Raw genomic sequence first — 21,656 nt, forward strand, 5'->3', positions numbered from 1 at the left:
GGATCTCTTAGAGCCCCAACGAAGGCTCTGTTAGCATTCCGCTCTGGCACCTCAAACTTAACCTGTTGAATTTTCCCTACAAAGGAGCAGATCCACGCCAACACTTAGTCACTTCAAATCAATGAGGCTGCCAAGATAAACTTAGTATCTCTTCCCTACATCCCTTAATATGCATCATTCAACAAATAACTCTTATTTTTACCCGAAACAAACTGGTTTTTGAAATCCTCAAATGTTTTCTCCAAGATAAGCTTCTTTGCTGCCTCTCCCTGTTAGAGCTTCGCCGTTCCAGCCGCCTCGGGAGCAGGCTGCACAGAGCTGATCCCCCGGTGCGCTCGGCACTGGGTCGTCTTGTACCCCTGCAGCTCACACACTTTGTCTAGAAGGCTGACTCTGGGCTAATGTCGTCTGTCTCCGTTAGAATCAATCCAGTCTTTAATGTCTGGCTCACTTCATTCTCATCACACTGGCCTCTTCTGTCTCTGGAGCACATCGTCCTACCTCAGGACTTCTGTGTTTTGTGTTCCTTAATCCGTAGTGCTCTCCCCGGGTATTCATGTGGCTCGCTTCCTTCAGGTTTTTGCTGAAATGCCATTTTATCAGGGAGGCGCTTCTTGATCTTATTTAAAACTGCAACCCCCTCACCCTCCCTCATTATTTGTCTCTTCCCTCTGGAATGTAAGGTCCAGGAGAGCAGCCATTAGTTGGTTCTGAATTCCTATAGCAGGGTTTCAGGGGCAGCAGCCTGGCTGCAGTGGGGGGCCTGGGCTTTGAATTGAAATTGCACTGATGTGGCACACACTCTAATAAGATGGCATGCTCACGTCGGGTAACTGGGGTAGGGGGTATCTGTGGAAAAGAGGTCTTGGGGAGGCCACGGCCTTCTCCCAGGCTGCCCCTGGGTGCAGCCACTAGTAAGAATTGGGATCGTTTAGGGACAGGCTGCCCAGACCAAGTCTGCAAACCATGCTCCGGAAAGCCCAGAGCGGGGATACTGGCCTCAGGCAGGGACATTAGCCATGAGGCCATCTCTGCTGCTGCTCCATGCTCAGTAGTATATTTTGCTTCCCACCTGGAATTGCCAACAGACAGGAAACTTAAGTCTGCTTGATAGTTAGATTTTCATAGGTTTGTTAGAGACTGACCAAGCCCATCAAGAGCTCAGACAATAGCCAAGTCATTTGGACAGAGACAGTTTTTTTGTTTTCCTCTCAAGCTTCTAGTGATATCAGGATACACTAAATATCATCATTAATTTACTCATCACACTGCCAGGCATTTGGGAGGGGAGAGAAAGGAGGAAAATGGGTCAGGTAACTGACCAGCGCTTCTCTCAAGGATGTGACAATATGCTTTGAAGACTGAAAGTTTCAAAGAATTTTGGTTCCATAAAATAATCCTGTAATTTTCCTACAAATATATCACCTGTTAGCTTCTTTAATGCCTCTCAGTTTATTCCTCAAAGGATCTGCTGTCCTTGGTGTCTGGAAAGGCAGTCTGGCCAGGCGCATTACCTTGTCTAGTTTCACTACCACCCTGACAGCAGTCCCCACTGGTGAGAGTGTCACCAGGAAACCCTTCGCCCAGGGACGGCTCACACGTTGCCCAGTCTAAAGATCTTGGCTGTGGGCTGGGGAGGATGGGAACTCGAGGACCAGCAGCACCATTTACCATGTGTTACAATTACGGGCAATTTATTTTACATCAGGGATGCTACAGTCGCCAGGGGTGGTTGTGAGGTTTTAAATGAGAAAATGTGTGAAAAACTGAACAAATCCCATTCATTATTTCTCTTGTTCTAGCAAAGTCATGTTGTAACCCCTGATTTTGTGACAGAGAAGACTTTATTTGACAAGGTCCCTGGGTAGAGAAGTGGACTGGTCTAGGTGCTGACTGGGAAATAATTAGGTCTAACTAGGTGAGAGCAGTTCTCAAGCCTGGGCCTTACCCCCACCCCTTGAGACTCATAGGTCGGGCCCAGGCACACTGCCCCTCACCACCCCCGCCAAAGTTCCCCCAGAGGTTTCACGTGTGCAGCCAGGGCTAAGAATCACTGCAGAAGAGATGTGGCACAGAGCAGGTAAGACCAAGTGCTTTTTGAAGAGCAGCCAGCAATTTTATGATTAATTTTTATCACTTCTCCAACACGCCATTTTAGCACAGTGAGACCTGTGAGAGCCGGAACTTGGTGGGACTGCCTTGTTTTTCAGGGTCTCACACATTTTCTGCCTTTTCAGGGCGTGGTCTTACCACTTTTCTATGGATTGTTTTAATGGAAAATATTTTTCTTCTCTGACAGGCTTCTGTTTTACACAGGTTCTATGTTTTGAAGTTTTTACTGTATTTCAAACCTCATGTTTTTGCTAGTGGGATGAGATGCTCTGATAAATTTTCTGGTTAATGGATAACTGGTTCCTTTCTACAGCTAAATTGCTGGGGGTGGAGAGAAGGGGTTCCCAGCATCACCTTTGGGAATTTGTGTACAAAGCTTTCAGAACTGTACTGACTGAGCTGTGAAACATTGTTAGTTAATATTTAAGTACTGTTTAGATAAGCAGTGCTACTTTGTTTCTATTCTGTTCTAGAGGCGCCTTAGGGTTTAAGAGGGTTGTAGCTCAGTACCGACGTTAACAGACTAGATCAAGAGTCAGAAAACCCGGGTTCTGATTCTGATCCTACTACCTGGGGCATATCAGTTAACCTTTGTGGGCCCCAATTTCTTTATCCATAGACTTAAGAGCTTTATGGTTCTTGCTAGATCCAACATCTATTATAATAAAAATTCAAAATACGCTCATCCCTGATCATCTTAACCTCACAGGAAAGTGAAAAGGGACAGACAGATCTAGTCACACAGATCATTACATGTCGGGTATGTTAAGCATGACTACGGTCATCATGACAGAAATTAATATTGAGCACTTAGTATGTGCTGGTAACCCTGGTGGCGTAGTAGTTAAGGGCTATGGCTGCTAATCTAAAGGTCGGCACTTCGAATCCCCCAGGTGCTCCTTGGAAGCCCTGTGGGGCAGTTCTGCTCTGTCCTGTAGGGTTGCTGTGACTAGGAATTGACTCGACAGCAGCGGGTTTGGGTTTTTTTGGGTTTTTGCTATGTACTAGGTGTTGCAGTAGGTAATTCACATACATTAACTCATTTAATTTCCATGACAAGCTTATGGTTTAGGTATAGGCTAAGAAGCAGTTTGCCCCAAATCATAAAGCTATCCAGTGGTGGGACCAAACTTCAAACATAGCCACGTACTCACAAGAACGTCAAGGCATTCCATCCTCAGGGCCATCCACGAAAGATAATCACCAGTGGTGTATCCAGTGGATTTGACACCGCAAAGTATTTCTTCATACTCCCTCTCCTATAGGACAAAATTATTTTCAGTAATAATCATTTCCTTTATTCTTTAGTTTTGAAATAATACTCCTTGGAAACGTAAGCACAAAGTTACAAAGCACCCTTACATCAGAGCCAGGATTATTGCTACATAGTGATAACTGATAAGTCATTTTGGCTCTGCCAGACCTCTTCAAGGAGCCCTAGTGGCACAGTGGTTAAGAGCTCGACTGCTAGCCAAAAGGTCGGCAGTTCAAATCTACCTGTCGCTCCTTGGAAACCCTCTGTCCTACAGGGTTGCTATGAGTGGGAATCTGCTCGACGGCGTCGGGTTTTTATGCACCCCAGTAACCACCACCATGGATGGTCAGGATAAAAAATATTTCCATCACTAAAATTTTTTGTTGACATCAGCCACATATCTGGCCCCATGCAATCACTGATCAACTTCATGTTGCTAGAGATTTTATCTTCCCTGGAGTTTCATATAAATGGGATCAAACGATAATGTCCTCTTTTGTGTCAGGCTTTTTTCATTCAGCAAAATCATTTTGCAATTCAGCTGTGTTGCTGTGTATCAGTAGTTTCTTTTTTTGCTTTGTAAATAAATATTCCATTGTTTGGCTATACCACAGTTCATGCATTTACCTGTTGGATGGAAATTTGAGTAGTTGACAGTTTCTGGCTATTATGAATAAAGCTACTGTGAATATTTGTGTACAAGTCTTTGTGTGGACATATGTTTTTGTTTTTCTTGGGTAAATAGGAGCGGAATTGCTGGGTGATATAGTAAGTGTATGTTTAACATTACAAGAAACTTCTGAAGAGATTTCTAAAGTGGTTGTACCATTTTACATTCCCATCAGCAATGTTGAGTCCAAACTTGCAGTATAGACTCAATACTTGGTATTGGCAGTCTTTTTAATTTTAGCCATTTTAGTGATGTGGAGTACTATTTTATCGTGGCTTGACTTTGCATTTCCTGCTGACAGATGACGTCAAGCATGTCGTCATAGGTTTATCGACCATTGATATATCTTCATTTGTGAGGTATCTGTTCAAATCTTTACCCTATTTTTTAATTGTGCTATTTTATCTTATTGAGTTGTAAGAGTTCCTTATGTACTATGGATACAAGTTCTTTGTCAGATACGTATTAGGAATATCTTCTCCCAGTCTGGGGTTTACCTTTTTATTTTCTTAACGGCGTCTTCTAAAGAACTTCCTCCAACCCTGATGCCATGTTCTTAGTCACATAGATCCACTTATCAGGTTATTTGCTCAGCATACAGACTGAATAGCTATGGTGAAAGGGTACAACCCTGACTCACCTTTTCTGATTTTACAGCAGAGGAAAATCACATATACAGTTGACCCAATTTATTACAATTAGTGGATTTTAATTTAACCACAGATCTGTGCAATCATCACCATAGTCAATTTTCAAACATTTCATCACCTCAAAAAGAAACCCTATTATCTTTTAGCCTCCTGGGTCTCCTGGAGTGTGTGTGTGTGTGTGCGTGCACGCACGCACATGTGTATGAATATATGTATTTTTCCTGGTGTATTTTATTATTGATAAATGAGTAACCTCACTAGTCTCCAGAGAACATAGCACAATTTCTAAAATTATTTATCAGTAATTCATGATTATTATATATTTCTTTTTTTATTGTGCTTTAGGTGAAAGTTTACAGCTCATTAATTTCTCATACAAAAATTCATACACATACTGTTATGTGGCATTAGTTGCAATCCCTGGGTTTCTTGCGTCCATTCAACCAGTTCCTGTCCCTGCCTTTTCATCCTGCCTCTAGACAGGAGCTGTCCATTTGGTTTCATGTGTCAGATTGAGCTAAGCAGCACACTCCCTACGAGTATTATTTTATGTTTTATAGTACAGTCTAATGTTTGTCTGAAGAGTGGGCTTCGGGAATGGTTTTAGTTCTGAGTTAACAGAGCATCCGGGGGCCATGGCTTTGGGGGTTCCTCCAGTCTTAGACCATTAAGTCTCTTTACGTGAATTTGGGTTCTGCTCTGCATTTTTCTCCCGCTCCATCCAGGACTCTCTATTGTGTTCCCTGTCAGGGTGGCTATTGGTGGTAGCCCGACACCATCTAGTTCTTCTGGTCTCAGGCTGATGGAGTCTCTGGTTTATGTGGCCTTTCTGTCTCTTGAGGTAATATAATATTTTCCTTGTGTCTTTGGTGTTCTTGTCTTTTGCTCCAAGTGGGACCAATTGATGCATCTTGGCTGCTAGCAAGCTTTTAAGACCCCAGATGACACTTACCGAAGTGGGATGCATGACATTTTTGTAATAAACTTTGTTATGCCAGTTGAGCTAGATGTCCCCTGAAATCCTGGTCCCCAGGCCCCTATGCCAGCTACTCTGTCCCTCAAAGTGTTTTGTTTGCCACCCAGGCAAAATCAGAGGGGGGTGTAAAGAATTAAGGATTTCAGTACCCTCTACCTATGTAACTTTTATGCTAAAAGGGAAAATGATTCAATAACTCAGTTTACTTTGAATTTAAAGAACAGGCAAACAATAACTGTATGATATAGGTATCTTTGAAATATATTCTAAATAAATATTTGAGCTCTTTATAAATGCCAATGATTATGTAATATGCTCCCCTCCAAAAAATTTAAAAAAAACCAAGATGATCCCTGTCCTTAAAAGGCTGCCTAGCTTAAGTGCTATAAATGGTGGGAAGTGAACAAAATGCTATGTGAAGTGATTAACTCTGCATAGGGGGCTGGAAGTCCAAGAACGCTTTCTCAGAGAAATGTCAGGTATTAGCTAGTTTGGACTTTAAATTACTGAACAGAAACTTTATATTAGGGTTGGCTCTGTGGAAAAGGAAAATAATTCCTTATCAAATCTTTCTAACTTAGTCCTCCAAGAGGATAGAAGTGTCAGATATAACAAATCTACCACTGGAATTGGGTGGTTGACTATTATATGGCCCAGAGTTAAAAAAAAAAAACTCAAACCCAATACTGTCAAGCTGATTCTGACTCACAGTGACCCTACAGGACACAGAAGAACTGCCCCACAGGGTTTCCAGGGCTGAACTTTTTATGGACGCAGACTGCCACGACTTTCTCCCGTGGAGCTGCTGGTGGGTTTGAACTGCCATCCTTCCACTTAGCAGCCAAGCGCTTTCACCACTGTACCACCGGGGCTCCAGCTTAGAGTTGTTTCATTATTCACTGCCTTTGGAGGGAGAAATCTGTCTTTATCAAAAGTTGGTCCAAGTATTCTAAGAGTGAATCTGGGTAAATGTGAATCGATATGTCAATTCCCTGTGTCCCCATTCTTAAATTTGTTAAGAAGTAGCTTAACAAGTTAAATATATATAGCAGGGAAACGGTTGGTCTAAATATCAAAGTTTATTGAAATAAAATATAATCTATAATAAAAAATACTAAGGGTGTTATCACTGGTTACAGTTTTAAGTACGTTAACAAAAAGTCCAACATTTTAGTTCAACAATGACACTATCCTTGTGGTACAATAAACAAGTATTAAATGTTGAATAATACTGAAAAATTCTGTAAGAAACATTTTATACTCTCCCATCTCCGTTCATATGCCTTTTTAGGAATATCCTCCAAAAGTGAAACTTGTGAATCTTAAGACCTACTTTTTAGAATTAAGTAGTTTTAGCAAAATTAGCCTTTAAAACAGTAAATTTCTTTCACAGAACTTCAGTTCCAGCCTAGCCGGTAGATGCTTTTATTAAAAAAAAAAAAATGTATTTCAACGTTCTCTCCTGTTAATCTGTAGGGTTGCTATTATCCTTCAACTAACTGGGATTACAGCTGGTCACAGAGCGAAACAGATGAGTTATTTTCCCAGGTGGAAAGGGGACTAAGAGCCAAGGAACGGAGGAGAAAGATAGGCAGCCATACCCAATCTATAATTTAAACTCTTCCATCGGTCTGCGCATCCTTAGCTGGCACACAGATGTCACAGCAACTTCCTGACACTTAAGCGGAGAGAGAGCCTCTTGCCCTCTTTGCTTTATTTAAGATCCCTTTCTCTGTGGTCATTATACCATTCCTCTTGCTACTCCTAAACCTACGGCATGATCCACTTACTCCACACAATACACAGAGATAAGAGCCACGTGCGGGGGCTGTAGGAGAGGACGCTCGGGGACCTCTGGGTTTCACTAGTGAAGACGGCCCTCTGCTGTCTGCTGTGCAGCCACTGTCCATCAGCCTTCTACTATAGCGTCCTCCTTGGGGCAAGTGTGTCTGTGACAACAATAACTTTTTCTGTTGAAGCAAGTGGCCTTTTAACAAAAACCACTAGAGACTTTTCAATGCCTCATCTTAAAAAGTCTGTAAAGCTAAGATATCCTATGCACCCTGAAAAAACTGGTTATGTCATATAACTGAATGTAAAAAAGAACGTGCACACACACACGCACAGTGACAAAACTGAGAGACACGCAGGACAGATCTTCACAGATTCAATATCAGCCTTAGTATAAAACACATTCCATTAGCTAGAACTGCTTTGTAGGGTATTTCAGTTGCAATGGCCACGTGAGTACGCCACTTAGTTGAGAATTTAAGTGGGCATTTCAGTTTCCTTTCTATAAAACAGCCACTAGGGCCAAAGAAACCAGGATCGCTTTCAAAGGAATTGTGCTTTGTGCATCCTCTCGTCTGTAAGAGGCAGGCCCCCCGCCCCACCACCCCAGCACGGACTATGCCAGTCAGGATGGATATAAAGTTTATAGAGTGAGTGGTGACAAGTCACTCAGTGGTTTGAATATTTAATCCTCTGATGAATATCACATAAACAGAGAGGCTCATAGTAGAAAGATGATACACCTTTTTGTTCTTTAAGTAGTTCAAAGCTTAGGTTTTGTATTTGTGCCATGGTATTTTGACACCTTACCTGGGATAGCAAGGTACCGTGCCCTGAAAAATACCTGTGCTAGGCAGACAAGTGTAAATCCCCTCCTTTTTAAGACAATAGGACAAAGCAGAGCTGAGGCAATAGTTGAAGACTTTTACCCTGTTTTTCGAGTTTAAATTGCTTGAGCTCATAAAAGTCAATTCAGAAACTAGAATCCTTCATGTTAAAGTACATACGCATATCACAGTTTATTAAACTTTAATTCCTAATAGCAGAAACACCATAACTAAGAGACATGTATGAATTAAAATTTGGAATAGAACTTCAAAATAAGTTAAACTTATCAGAGATCTATGATTTGCTCTCGAGACTCTATTATCTCTATTTTGCAATTTTTGTTCTAGAAACCTCATATTTTAAAATTTAGTTTGTCTTAAAGTGTCACCTGAGAGAGTAACCTCAATTCTTCATAACATTTTCCCAACAGTTCCAGAAGCGTGGACATGAGTAACAAGACGCTAAGTTATCAGAGAGCCTAAGAACTCCAGAATTCTAATGAGTTTCTTTACTGTGTTCACTCACTTGCTACAAGGAATTTAACTGCACATTATCAAGTAACATTTTACACCACAAAACACAATTTAGCCCTAAAAATGACAGTGCTTGAGAGATCTAAATAAATCCTATCCATGCAACAGTTTACATATATGTATTAGTAACCTGATACCACTGTATCTTATTCCATGGAGGAAAAGGCAAAGAGAATCTACGCACTTAGATCTGTGAAAGATATTGGGAAAAAAATAAAATTCTGAGTGCTTTTTATGCTGCTTCCCAAGTACCCTTGATTTTGGTCTTATAGTCTACAGAACACAAAACCAACTGTAAAATACGTTTTGAAGGAAGAGATTGTCATACTCAGATATCCTACAAATTTTGACAGCATTAAAACTGAAGAAGTATCAGTCATTGGAAAAAAAGTCTGCACATCCAAGAACAAAGAATGTGTAATATCTGTGATTATTTAGGTAATACTTTGTGGTTATGCTATGCCCTTTATTCAGGAGTGCAAAGCACTTAAAAAAAAAAACAAAAAAAACATTCTTTATGTAGTTAAAGAGTAAATTACTGAGGCACAAAAAGTTTGCCCAAGGCAAGAGAGAAAGTCAGGTTTTTTAGAAATGAAATGATTCAGAATTCTACATTTCCAGTTCCTTAAAATATAAACTATAGACTATTTTTAAAGCCTCCATCTTATTTTATTAAACATTAGTAAGTTTTCCATTGTCTGCCTAAGTAGCATCTGAGAGGTACAGCCTATAAGTTTTCTGTTACGTCTTAAAATAACTGAGACATTGGATAGCAAAGTAAAGCAAAATGTAATCAGTTTGCTTTTTCTTTAATAAATGAAATTGTTTGAGGACAGTTCTGGAGATTTTTGCCTTGATTTTTCTCCACCACGGTTTTTATAAATATCTGCTTCATATGCCAGTATGAATACAGTAACCACAATTCTCTCCTTAAATATTTCTTTGATGTCTAGTCCATTTTTAAGATCTTATGTCTCTTAAACAGCTGAGTTTGTGATTCACTGAAAACATACTAAAAAGGTTGTGTGAAAGTAAAAAACTGGTTACTGTTGGGTTCGGTCAACTAATGTCTGATATTAACTTGCTTAATTAAGCTGAGATTAAGAAGTATAAGGAAGAGCCCTAGCCATAATACGGGCAAGCAGTCAAAGACTGGAAATGTGAGCTCATAAAAACAAGATATAATCCAAAGCCTACTCTTAAATCTATGGCTCATGACACCTTGAAACACGGAAGAAGTTACTTTACCTAAACCCACCTGACTGGCATATGATAGAAAGCAGCCAATGACAATTTAATTGCCTCCAAGTACTAGTGTGTTTGTACATACGTGTGTGTGTGTGTTTCTAAAACGGTGACTGAGATTTGAGGGAAGGTCCCCGGATCCCTCTGAGAACCTAATGAAAGCCACGGAAGCTTGCTTCAAAACTACGTACGTATGTACGTGCGCGTGCGCACACATATTGCAAATCACAGCATCGTCGGTGAAATTAGATTAGACGTGAAGAGAGTTTTCATGTAGTTGACGAAGACTGACCACTGACCTTAAGGAACAAGTAAGAGGAAGGTATGGAGACCACATCCATGCACCCATCTGCCTTTTGCCAGCTCCAATGGCCATGGAGTCGATGCACATGTGCCCCTAATCTAGTCTATAAATATTAAAAACAAAAATGTTTAATTTCTCACTTCTCCTAGCAATGTACATGTGATGATTTTCAAGTATTACAAAATATTGTGAAGGAAAGACTTCAATATACCATTATCAAATTCTGATACGCCCACCCAAACCAGCATTGAAATGTCTGAATATATAATTTGTTACCTTTAACAGATTATAAGAAAATAAAGACACAATAATTCTAAATCCTTTATAACCTGCAAGGATGGGAAACCAGTATCCCTGAAAATCCGCTTGTTTTAATAGAATTGAACACTGAATTGTTTCCCTATGGTAATCAAAGTGAACGTTTTAAAATTATTCCCCTTGGTATTTCCAACTGAACTCCAGGAATGTAAGAAAGTCTGACTCTGGTATAGTACTTAGAAAAAGACTGAATTAACAAACACATTTTTTCCTTTTTCTTATAAGTGCACATTGAAATCTACTTATCTGATAGCAGCACTGCTGGTTTGAAGTGAGGTTTTTGATTTTTCCTTCCAGAGGGAATGCAGAGTGGCAGTGTTATCTTTGGAACAAATTAATAACTAGTAACAAAAGAATAACTTCTACACATATTTTTCACAGGCACTAAATAGATAAGTTTATAATTGTGGAAAATATGCCTCAAATATGCTTTTTAAAATTTCTCAGAGTTTATTGTTTGTTTTTCCTGACAAAAATCCACTGCGCTGTCACCACTCTCTAGGAAAACAAGCCCTGAGGCTGAGCTGCCACTCTCAGCACTAGTGGGACCTCAGAGCAAACGTGGAGTCAGGTCAATCTATCTGAGGCGACAGAGAATGCTGCAGCACGTCTACCTGCTTCACCGATGTACACACGTGCCAGGTTATTAACGAAGAGAGTCACCCAATATTTTATATCAAAGGTTTATGCCCAAACCCAGCTCTCTGATGACTGGCCATGCCAGCATAGGAATCTGAAGGAATAACAAATTGTGTAACACAAACAAACAACATAGGACATAAAAGATACATAGAGCTTGACCCTGGATTTTTCCCTTAGAATAATTCCTTCCATAAATAAGACTTTACTTTTTATATACAGACTTATCCTATAACTGGTTGTGAATCATGGAGAAAGTTAAGGACATCAGAAATCTAAACTGCGTTTCCTGGTGGTCTATCTTCACCTCAGACCACAAAAGACCTTCTCTGAGTGGACACTAAGGTCTGTGAAGATGCTCTTAACTACACAAAGTGACCACAGCTGAGAATGAACATCACACAACTACCTGCAGAATAGTCTTTTAAAAAAAATGATGAAAGCAAATTTTTAAATATAAAGTATATCAAAAAGACTATTAAGGATTGTTTATCAAACTACCTAGAAATACAGGAAAATATCAATTGTCCTCATAATAAAGTTCAATAAATATTCTTTCTGAATCCTATAAAGCCTACAAGATGCTATAGATTTATTTGGTTCCCATAAGTTAAAAAATCTGATTGCTTTGACATAAATCCCTCCAAATTCTTACCTATTGTCAAAGAGAATTTTATTAATGTCTGTTCACTAAACTCTGAGTTTCTTGGTCTTTCAGAGATGTGCTTTTTATTGGCTTTAATACGTGTACTTAATTTTCTAGCAAATAAACATGATCTAAATTTTAAGGTTCAGGGTAATTCTAGAAAAAAGGCAGACACTGAATTATCTGGATTTCTGCATTCCTCATATCTACAAGGCCTGGCATCCACTGTGGCTTCCCCCCTGGACGCACTGATCACACTGTCAGTAAACAGTAGCTGTGCTCCAGTTACCTACAGTCAAGATTTAAAAATTCCTCAAAATTTCACAACATGATAAAGCCGTTAATATCTGATTTTGACAAGATATGAGTATTAGTGTTATGTAATTTTTTGCTACTGGAAAAGAAATACAAATCTTTATTTTTTCTATCTAAATTAAATCCAAGTTCCATTATCAGTTCTCAAAGTAATATCTAAAATGTACATTCCTAAAGGTAAAGCTGATCAAGAGCTGAACTAGTCCAATATACAATTAAGGGTTGTTTATTCCTGTTATTATTTTTTTTGTCTTATTTTTTGCTTTTTAAATTCCTATATTAAACCCCTGGTTTCTCATGGATTAGATCATAATTTAACATTATAAAAATTAAGTTCAGAAACTACTGTGCTAATATTTAGCTATCAGGAAGGAATCAGACAAAATCAATGAGCTCCATTCGTTTTCAGAACAGAAGATAAAATAGCTTACTAACTGATAATGAGTTCTGAATGTCACTATGACACAAAATTTGCTGTGATTTGCTTATTCAGCTACAAGTGCAGTATTTTCCATGAATGACAACACACAGCAGTTCCAACTTGTAACATGAAATTCCAGCTTATAAAGAGTGCACTGTGTGACTTGGAAAAGTCTGATTGTAACTAAGTAACAACCTTCCCCCGGAAAAACAAAATCCATTGGGAAATCAGGCACAGACGGTATTTATCGGTTTTTCTTCCTTTCTTCCTGTGATTTTGTTTCTCAAGACATACAGGTGGCTCCAGTAGAATCCAACACTTGTTACAAAATAACACAGCTACTTTTTTCCTTTTCTTTATCTTTTTCTCGAGGTTCTTTACGTTTACGTTCACTGTTCCCAGATTGTCTTCCACTTGATGGAGAGGCTTGTGCTGGCTGGCCCTGCTTTAAGAGAAATACACAGGCAGAAATTACTCCAATGACTCTAAGTTGCTTAATCACTGTTATCTAGACAGGCAAACTGCAAGAGTAAAAGAAATCATTAATGGAAAAAGACACTATTGGTATATTACCTTACATGGTATCTGAGTAATTGCCTCTACCATTCTCGATATATAAAATCAATGTATCTATTCTTTCTAAATAAATGGAATTTCAGACAATAAATAACATGCAGGATAATATTAACCGAAGCCTCAAATCTAAGAGATATTTATCTTAACATTTAGAAAATGTTAAAGAAAAGTGACACCTTCTGGTAAATTGTAATAGTTCTTCAAGGCCTTATTAAATGCTATAATAAACACATTCTAAGGGGTACGCGGTCCTGAGAACTAAGAGTATGGAGCAAGTATATTCTGTGAAACAAGAGAACTCTTTAATGAAAATCGACTCATATCATGGTAGGTTTTAACTTTTAGGCTTGAGGTAGGCAATATTTGAGCTAGGAACCAAAATTCTGTACTCATTTTAACGGGAACTTCCATATTTAAAGTTCTATGGCCCTAAAGGGCACGCTGCTTTCTTGTACACCCAAATCAGAGGAATAGTCCTAGCTTGGCACAGTTAAACATAAAAGGAGGGAGATTCTTCTTTATTTAATGAAATGACATCTAATGCATAGAAGAAACTCACTTAATAGTCATCTTTTTAGCCCTTAAAATATCACCATTTAACTGGGGGAAATGTGCTAACCTTCGTTTAGTGCTTAGTACATGTCAGACAATGGGTTAAGTGCTAACATTATTTGTTCTTCACCACACATTTAAGAAACAAAAAACAAAACAAAACAAAAAAAACCCCACTGCCGTGGAGTTGATTCCGACTCATAGCGACCCTATAGGACAAGGTAAAACTACCCCATAGAGTTTCCAAGGAGCACCTGGCAGATCTGAACTGCCAGCCTCTTGGTTAGCAGCTGTAGCACTTAACCACTATGCCACCGGGGTTCCCACACATTTAAGAGTTAAGTATTATTTTCTATTTTACTTACAGGGAAAAAGAGGTAGAGAACTTTGCGCAAGTTGCTGCAACTACTAAGGAGAGACAGAAGCAGAAAACGTAAATCTACACCTGCCTGGCTCCAAAGTGTGTACTTTTTCCCCAGCAGGACCTCACACTGCCCCCTAGTTGACAGAAAAGACTTTGCTCAAATCGTGGTTTATTTTCTTTGCTGTGCTATTGAGGGCTTAAAAAATAAATTTTAAATATCTTGTCATCAGATGTCAAGTAAACTAATTTCACTAAATGAGAAACTGATTAGGATAATCACAAACTTTGGACAATGTCATAAAACCCATGGGTGCTAAAACGCCAGCATAATTGAAGAGCCAATACATAATTACGATTTTTTTATCTCCGCAAAAATGTCTGTATTGCTCAAGTGCTCACTGCATCTACGCATCAGGACACCAGTTTTACCTGGGCCTGTGTAGAAGCAGCGGCCGCGGCTGCTGCTGCATGCTCCTGTTCCTGGTAATACTGAGAAGCCCTTCTGTCCTCCTCCTCTTGGAGTTTCTTCGCAAGTTCCAAATCACTGATTCCTTCTGGGATTTGTTCCCAATTGATCTCTTGGCTCTGCTGTTCTTGCTGTAGAGATAATGCCATAAGATAGTCCTAGAAAATTAAAGTAGAACCACCTTTAGCAGCGAGTGTCACCCAGTAACTCATGAGCCTAAATAAAGAGGCTATATCTATAAAGCTGTGAGAATGGCTTTAAAAAAACACAAAAAACAGAACTTTGATATAAAAATGAAAGTTATTTTTCCTATTTCTCTTGGGGAGCTATACACTTGTTTCAGTGAGGCTGTCATTGCTCTAAATATCTGTGTCACTCATTTGAAATTCCTTCTAGAAGAGGTGTAAACTCCAGAAAAGTTTTTCCCGTTTGCAAAAGAAACACACAAGTGACTATAGAAAATTCAGGAAACGAGGAAAAGTGTAGATAAAGTTAAAATGAATCACTGTAATATTACCGAGATAATCACTGCTAATATTTTAGTATATATCCACCTAATATTTTTTCAACATTCACATACACACTTCTCCACCCTCTGAAACTATTATTTTATAATCTTTTTCCTTTCCCATCTGTCCTGTCTTCTGCTTAAAAAAAAAAAAAAAATCCTAAGAATTCCCCAAGATTATTAAATATTTTTCCAAAACATGATTTTTAAAGGCCACATAGTAGCCCATTATACAGTCATACTATCAATTCTCAAGACACCCCTGCCCTCCTCCCAAAAGTCCCTGGATGGGGCAAATGGTTTGTACTTAACTACTAATCTAAAGGTTGGAGGTTCAAACCTACTCGGCAGCACTGCAGAAGAAAGGCCTGGTGATCTGCTCCCATAAAGATCACAGCTAAGCAAACCCTATGGAGCATGCTGTCTGTAACACATGGGGTCACCATGAGCAGGAATTAACTTGACGGTAGGGATTGTTTGTTTTGTTTCTTTCCCTCCTCCCACATACGTACCCAGATTATTTCCAAAAAGAAAAAGCAGTGCATATTTGGTCAAAAGTTATATTATCTAATACCCACTTTATTAATTAGACTCAGTGATGAACGAAACTTGACAACCTTGTGCACCTCTCCCCATCTGTCCTCCAAGTATGAGAGTTGTAAATACTTCAGAGGATGTATAAAAGAAGATCACTGCCTGTGAAGACCTGGCATGACTATCTTACTGATAACTACAATTTGTCCTTCAAATTTTTCTCCTGGACCCTTCAAACTCTGGTCTTTCCCAAGTCCCATGGCCTTGAATCCACCCCTTACCCAGAGACTACCCTGTAAGTGATGCAACTCGACACCTTACAACTGTACTGCTGTGACAATCTACTCCTCTTGTCTTCATTCCCTCTGCTCCAGTATTTTTTACATAGACTGGTTGGAAAAACCCTACACATTTGTCTTAAGTAATATGATGGAAAATGAGTATGTTGACTATCAGGGCTGTTTTTCAAAGGAAAGTCAGGAGTCCTAAAAAGATTAGCATTTATTTGAATCGAGTATTCTGTGCACTCATAGCATACTATTCAAATTGCCGTTATAGAATCTCTCACCTAGCAACATGGTTAGGTTCCAAAGACCAGGTCGCTATGTGAAAATTGGCATTATGTGAAAATGGAGGATGAACACATCACACCACAAAATGGAGCATGACTACATCATTACACAACTGCCAAATTACATCACTGCACAACTGCCAAATTACATCGCTGCGTAACTGCCAAATTACATCGCTGCGTAACTGCCAAATTACATCACTGCATAACTGCCAAACCATTGAGAATCATGGCGCAGCCAAGCTGACGAATAACCTTTACCATCATAGCCAGCATTACTGTTGCCTCACACCCCAGCATTCGTTACTGCCAGACATACGTTGTCAGTGTGCAAAATAGTTGGATAGGAGATTTTTTGGTCTTGTTGTAAATGAGAAATGTCAGACAACGAGACAGTTGGTAAGTGAGGAGTGGGCACATATAATATTAGTTGGTCAAATGTCCACAGCCCCTGCTGGTCTGACTGCAGAATCTTTGAAAAAAAGACTGAATTATTTTTGGATCACGAGCACTTAGTAACACTGCCAGGAATACAACTGCTCAGTGAATACTGGCTAGATGAACAGTCTCCATGCACTTGTTATCAGCCAGTGTTTAACGTAATCATATTTTTGCCTCAGCTGGGGAGGAATTACATTACTGTCAGGTTTCTAGTAATAGACACACCTGTGGGTCCATGCCTGCCCACATGCAGCAGGCAAGAATCTCACCTTAGTTCTAAATGAAAACTGTACTCCCCAGTGCAGCTTCTGCTGTGTCTGCTCCTCCGCCCTGTGGATTCCAAGGCTTGGACTAGCCACCTACTTTTTCACCCAGTGCATGCTATCTTCTAGACTCCCTCTCCTACCTTTTCTGACTAACCAAAATAGGTCTCAAATACGTTCTCGTCTCTGCATCTCTACCACCCAGCTACGCCACTGTCACCTCTTGTTTGAAGTGCTAGTCTCTGCCTCTACCTGTGCCTTTCCTATCCATTCTCCACATAGCAGCCTTTCTAAAGGTAGAGTAGATCACGTCACGTCCACGGTAACACAGCACAGCTTCGCTACTGCAATCACCATGAAACTCAAGCTCCTTATCGGGACCTCCCAGTTCAGTATGATCTGGCCTTTTGAACCAAAGGTATAATTAATGTACACATACAATGAAGTATCAGCAGGTGAACCGTGTAAGTAAAAGTTAGAGAAATTTCACAAGTGTTTTAATAAATCTTTACTTCAAATGTTTTAGATAACTGAATTGACATCATTTTAAACAATATGAAGAAGACCAAACAAATGCACCTGATCTATCTGATCTTGCTGTCCTCTGTACACAGTGTCAGGGTCTGAAGGAGGCCTCAGGCGAAACTCTGAGTCACAGAAATTTCCATCACCATCTACATTGTGTAGACTTTCCCAGACAACTTTTTCTTCAGTGAGAAATCCCTGGTCTGTTACCAACAAATACAGTTGACCCTAAGTAAGGAATAATAAATGAAAAAGGAGTGTTAAATGGATCAGAACTAGTTAATATAATGTGTAAGTAGAACTTCATAATCTGTATGTTTAAAGCATATTAATTATTTCTGCTAGTTAGATTTGCACATGATAATAAACAGTAGACCAAGTAGATATCTTATTTGGTCACTGAATTAAATCTACCTGGCACATCAAAGTATACAAAGAAATAGGAGCTCTTGGTTGGCATGCTCAACTTATCAACAGCTTTTGCGGGTTTATAATCTCATTTCACAAAATTGAAAAATATTATGCAAGTTTCTAAAAAATGCATCGGGTAATGAACAGGACACAGTCACAATAAATGATATCACATTGCCTGTGGTTGTTTTTTAATTAACCTATATGACTAATCCAACCCACATCAATTTCTCCTTTCTCTGCACCATCGGTTTCTCTTCCTCTATGTTCCTGTAGTACTTTGTATCTGTTTTCTATTCTAACACTTACACTGTACCATGATCAGGTTTTCCTGCCTCATTCCCCAGACTATAGTTTGAAATCCCTATCTCTGGACCTAGCGTAGGGGACATCATAAAGTTGGAGCCTAATTTTTATTGACTCAATCATGAATTGATATTACATCTACAGTCACCATGACAGAATTTCGCACTGACCTCTAGTTTTTCATATGCATTAGTTCTAACTCCAATCATTTATAAACTTTACGTCCTTAGTATGACATACACGGTGTATAGCCCATTTTTTTCTCTGGACTTGCAGAAGGTGTGACTTTCCTTGACTTGTTCAGAGTTCTGGCTGATTAATATAGTGCCTACTATTGCTCTAGAATCACACTATTCATGTTCTTATTATTAACAATTAATAATTCAGAATAAGAAATTCCTGAAAGAGTGTGGGGTAGGGGTGGAGAAATGACTGAGTAATTCTGAAGCTTTAAAAATCCAGTAATTATGACCTGTGAACAATGGCTGCGGGTCAGCTCTTCCTGAGGCACAGTGCTCCCTGCTGTCTGCTACCACCTAGCCTAAAACAGAAAACAAACAAAAAAAAAAAAACCCAGGGCTGTCGAGTCGATTCTGACTCATAGTGACCCTATAGGACAGAGTAGATCTGCCCCATAGAGTTTCCAAGGAGCGCCTGGCGGATTCAAACCGACCCTTTGGTTAGCAGCCGCAGCACTTCACCTCTACGCCACCAGGGTTTTCCCACCTACCCTAGATACGGAATAATCTACACAGCCACTGAAACTACCACAGCAACATGAACGCATTCAAAAAGAAAACATTTTGATACTAAGTTTAAAGATATTATTCCAATCAAAACTGAGCTCAGGCCCATGCTCCACCCCTCCACTTCTTTCTTTTCAGTCAGATATTTTCCAATTCGCCAAATATTTGAATGCCTACTGTATGTTCAGTGCTGTTAAGCGCTTGGGGATTCACATCATGGAAAGTAATGATCCCACCCTACTTCGGCATTAGAGACCCCTTTTATGTGATTCCACAGAATCTTACACTATCACAGCATTTTCACCCACACAGTCTCATGACCTGACTTACTTTGAACACACATTTAGGGTCTACCTTGTCCTAGGACAATTTAAAAGAATAACTAAAAGTTCTTTCCAGCAATTTTCTACTGTATACCCCTGGTATTGTAATATCATACAATATCTAGGTTTTACAATTTATTTTATTTAGCTTGCTGAGGTAGGAACTATAATCTTATCAATAACTTTTCTCCAAATGACACTATCCAAAAAACCAAACCAAACCAGTTGCCGTTGAGTTGATTCCAACTCATAGTGACCCTATAGGACAGGTTAGAACTGCCTCATAGCGTTTCCAAGGAGCAGCTGGTGGATTTGAACTGCTGACCTTTTGGTTAGTAGCTAAGCTCTTAACCACTGTGCCACCTGGGCTCCAAAAAATGACACTCTAGGATGGGCCAATTCTGGGAGAGTTTCCATTGAAAGCTATCACCATCTATAACGATGGACATTTTATACATTCTAACTAAAAGGGTGGCCCTTTCTTGGTACACTTGAACTGTCTATTTGACCAACTTGTCAAATTTAATAGAAATAATTAAGTATTTTCAGCCTTTAAAATACTGAGGAAAGCACTGCTTGAATATTTTTTTTGGTTAACTAGCTTGAATTCAAATTACCTAATTTCTTAGGAACTTAGTTTTTGTTTTGTTTTGTTTTGTTTCCTTACAAATGAGATAGAGGCAGTTAGACCAGAGAATTTCTAAGGTATTTTATAAACTGAAAGATGAACTTTATTTCTACTAACAAGCATCAGCCTCATCCACAAAGAGCTTTCTTATCCACCTAGAGGGACAGCGAGGCACAGCTGCTGAGAGTATGGAGGTGGAAGTCAGACTGAGGTCACTTACAAGCTGAGTCCACCACTCATCTGTCAGTGTGTCATACTGCTGTGATACTGGAAGCTCTGCCACTTGTATTTCAAATACCAGCAGGCCCACCCATGGGGGACAGGTTTCAGTGGAGCTTCCAGACTGAAACAAACTAGGAAGAAGGGCCTGGTGATCCACTTCTAAAAAAATTGGCCAGTGAAAACCTTATGAATAGCAGCGGAACACTTTCTGATAGAGTGCCGGAAGATAAGTCTCTGAGGTTGGAGGGCACTCAAAATATGACTAGGTGGGAGGGGGAGGAGCTGCATCCTCAAAGTAGAGTCCTTAAGGATGTGGCTGGAGTAAAGGTTTCGGGACCTTCATTTGCTGAGGTGGCACAACTCAAAAAGAAAAAACGGCTGTGAACATCCATTAATAATTGAAACATGGGAAGTATAAAGCATGAATCTCGGAAAATTGGAAGTCGTCAGAAACGAAACGGAACACATAAAGATTGCTATCCTAGGCATTAGTGAGCTGAAGTGGACTAGCATTGGCCATTTTGAATCAGATAATCACATGGTCCACTACGCCGGGAATGACGAAGAAGAATGGCGTCATATTTATTATCAAAAAGAACATTTCAAGATCTATCCTGAAGTACAACTCTGTCAGTGATAGGATAATATCCACACGCCTACAAGGAAGACCAGTTAATATGTCTATTATTCAGATATATGCACCAATGACTAATGACAAAGATGAAGAAATTGAAGATTTTTACCAGCTTCTGCAGTTTGAAATTGATCAAACATGCAATCAAGGCACTTTGATAATTACTGGTGATTAGAATATGAAAGTTGGAAACAAGAAAGATCAGTAGTTGGAAAATATGCCCTTGGTGATACAAATGATTTCGGAGATTGCATGATAGAATTTTGCAAGACAAATGATCTGTGCATTGGAAATACCTTTTTGAAACAACATAAATGGCAATTATACATGTAGACCTCCCCAGATGGAATACACAAGGGTCAAATCTACTACATCTGTGGAAAGAGACTGTCTTAGTTATCTAGTGCTGCTATAACAAATACCACAAATAGGTGGCTTTAACAAACTGAAATTTATTTTCTCACAGTTTAGGAGGCTAGAAGTCGGAATTCAGGGAGCCAGCAACCGGGAAAGGCTTTCTCTCTCTGCTAGCTCTGGAGGACGGTCCTTGTCTCTTTGAGGTCTGTTCCTGGATGATCTTCACGAGGCTTGGCATCTCTCTTCCCCCACGTCTGGTTTGCTCCCTTGTTTAATCTCTTTTACATCTCAAAAGAGATTGACTCAAGATAGGCCCTGTACTAATCCTGCCTCATTAACATAACAGAGACAATCCATTCCCAAATGGAATTATAAAAACTGGAATAGAGGTTAGGGTTTACAACACATATTTTGGGGGGACATAATTCAATCCATAACAGAGATGACAGAGAAGCTCAATATTCGTCAGAACAAGGCAGGGGCTGACTGCTCATATGCAAGTTCAAATTGAAGCTGAAAAAATTAA

At 39.5% G+C, this 21,656-nt stretch overlaps 1 protein-coding gene across 8 annotated transcripts in view; it reads right to left on the bottom strand.

Annotated features, from left to right (window-relative positions):
* Positions 1-11,567: 11,567 nt before the first annotated feature.
* Positions 11,568-21,656, bottom strand: part of MINDY2 (MINDY lysine 48 deubiquitinase 2) — an 89,320-nt gene continuing 79,231 nt past the window's right edge. For 2 of the 8 annotated variants that reach the window (XM_064267483.1, XM_064267484.1), the window contains 3 exons: positions 17,558-17,731; positions 14,625-14,819; positions 11,568-13,145 (listed from right to left, as the gene is read on the bottom strand). In XM_064267483.1, coding sequence (XP_064123553.1) covers positions 13,026-13,145; positions 14,625-14,819; positions 17,558-17,731 — 489 coding nt within the window. In that variant the 3' untranslated portion in view covers positions 11,568-13,025. Of the gene's footprint in view, positions 13,149-14,624; positions 14,820-17,557; positions 17,732-21,656 lie in introns of those variants that run through there. The other 6 variants (XM_064267482.1, XM_003418396.4, XM_064267486.1 and 3 more) reach the window with 5 other exon arrangements.

Source organism: Loxodonta africana, chromosome 13 (genome assembly GCF_030014295.1).
Source record: "Loxodonta africana isolate mLoxAfr1 chromosome 13, mLoxAfr1.hap2, whole genome shotgun sequence".
Taxonomy (NCBI): domain Eukaryota; kingdom Metazoa; phylum Chordata; class Mammalia; order Proboscidea; family Elephantidae; genus Loxodonta; species Loxodonta africana.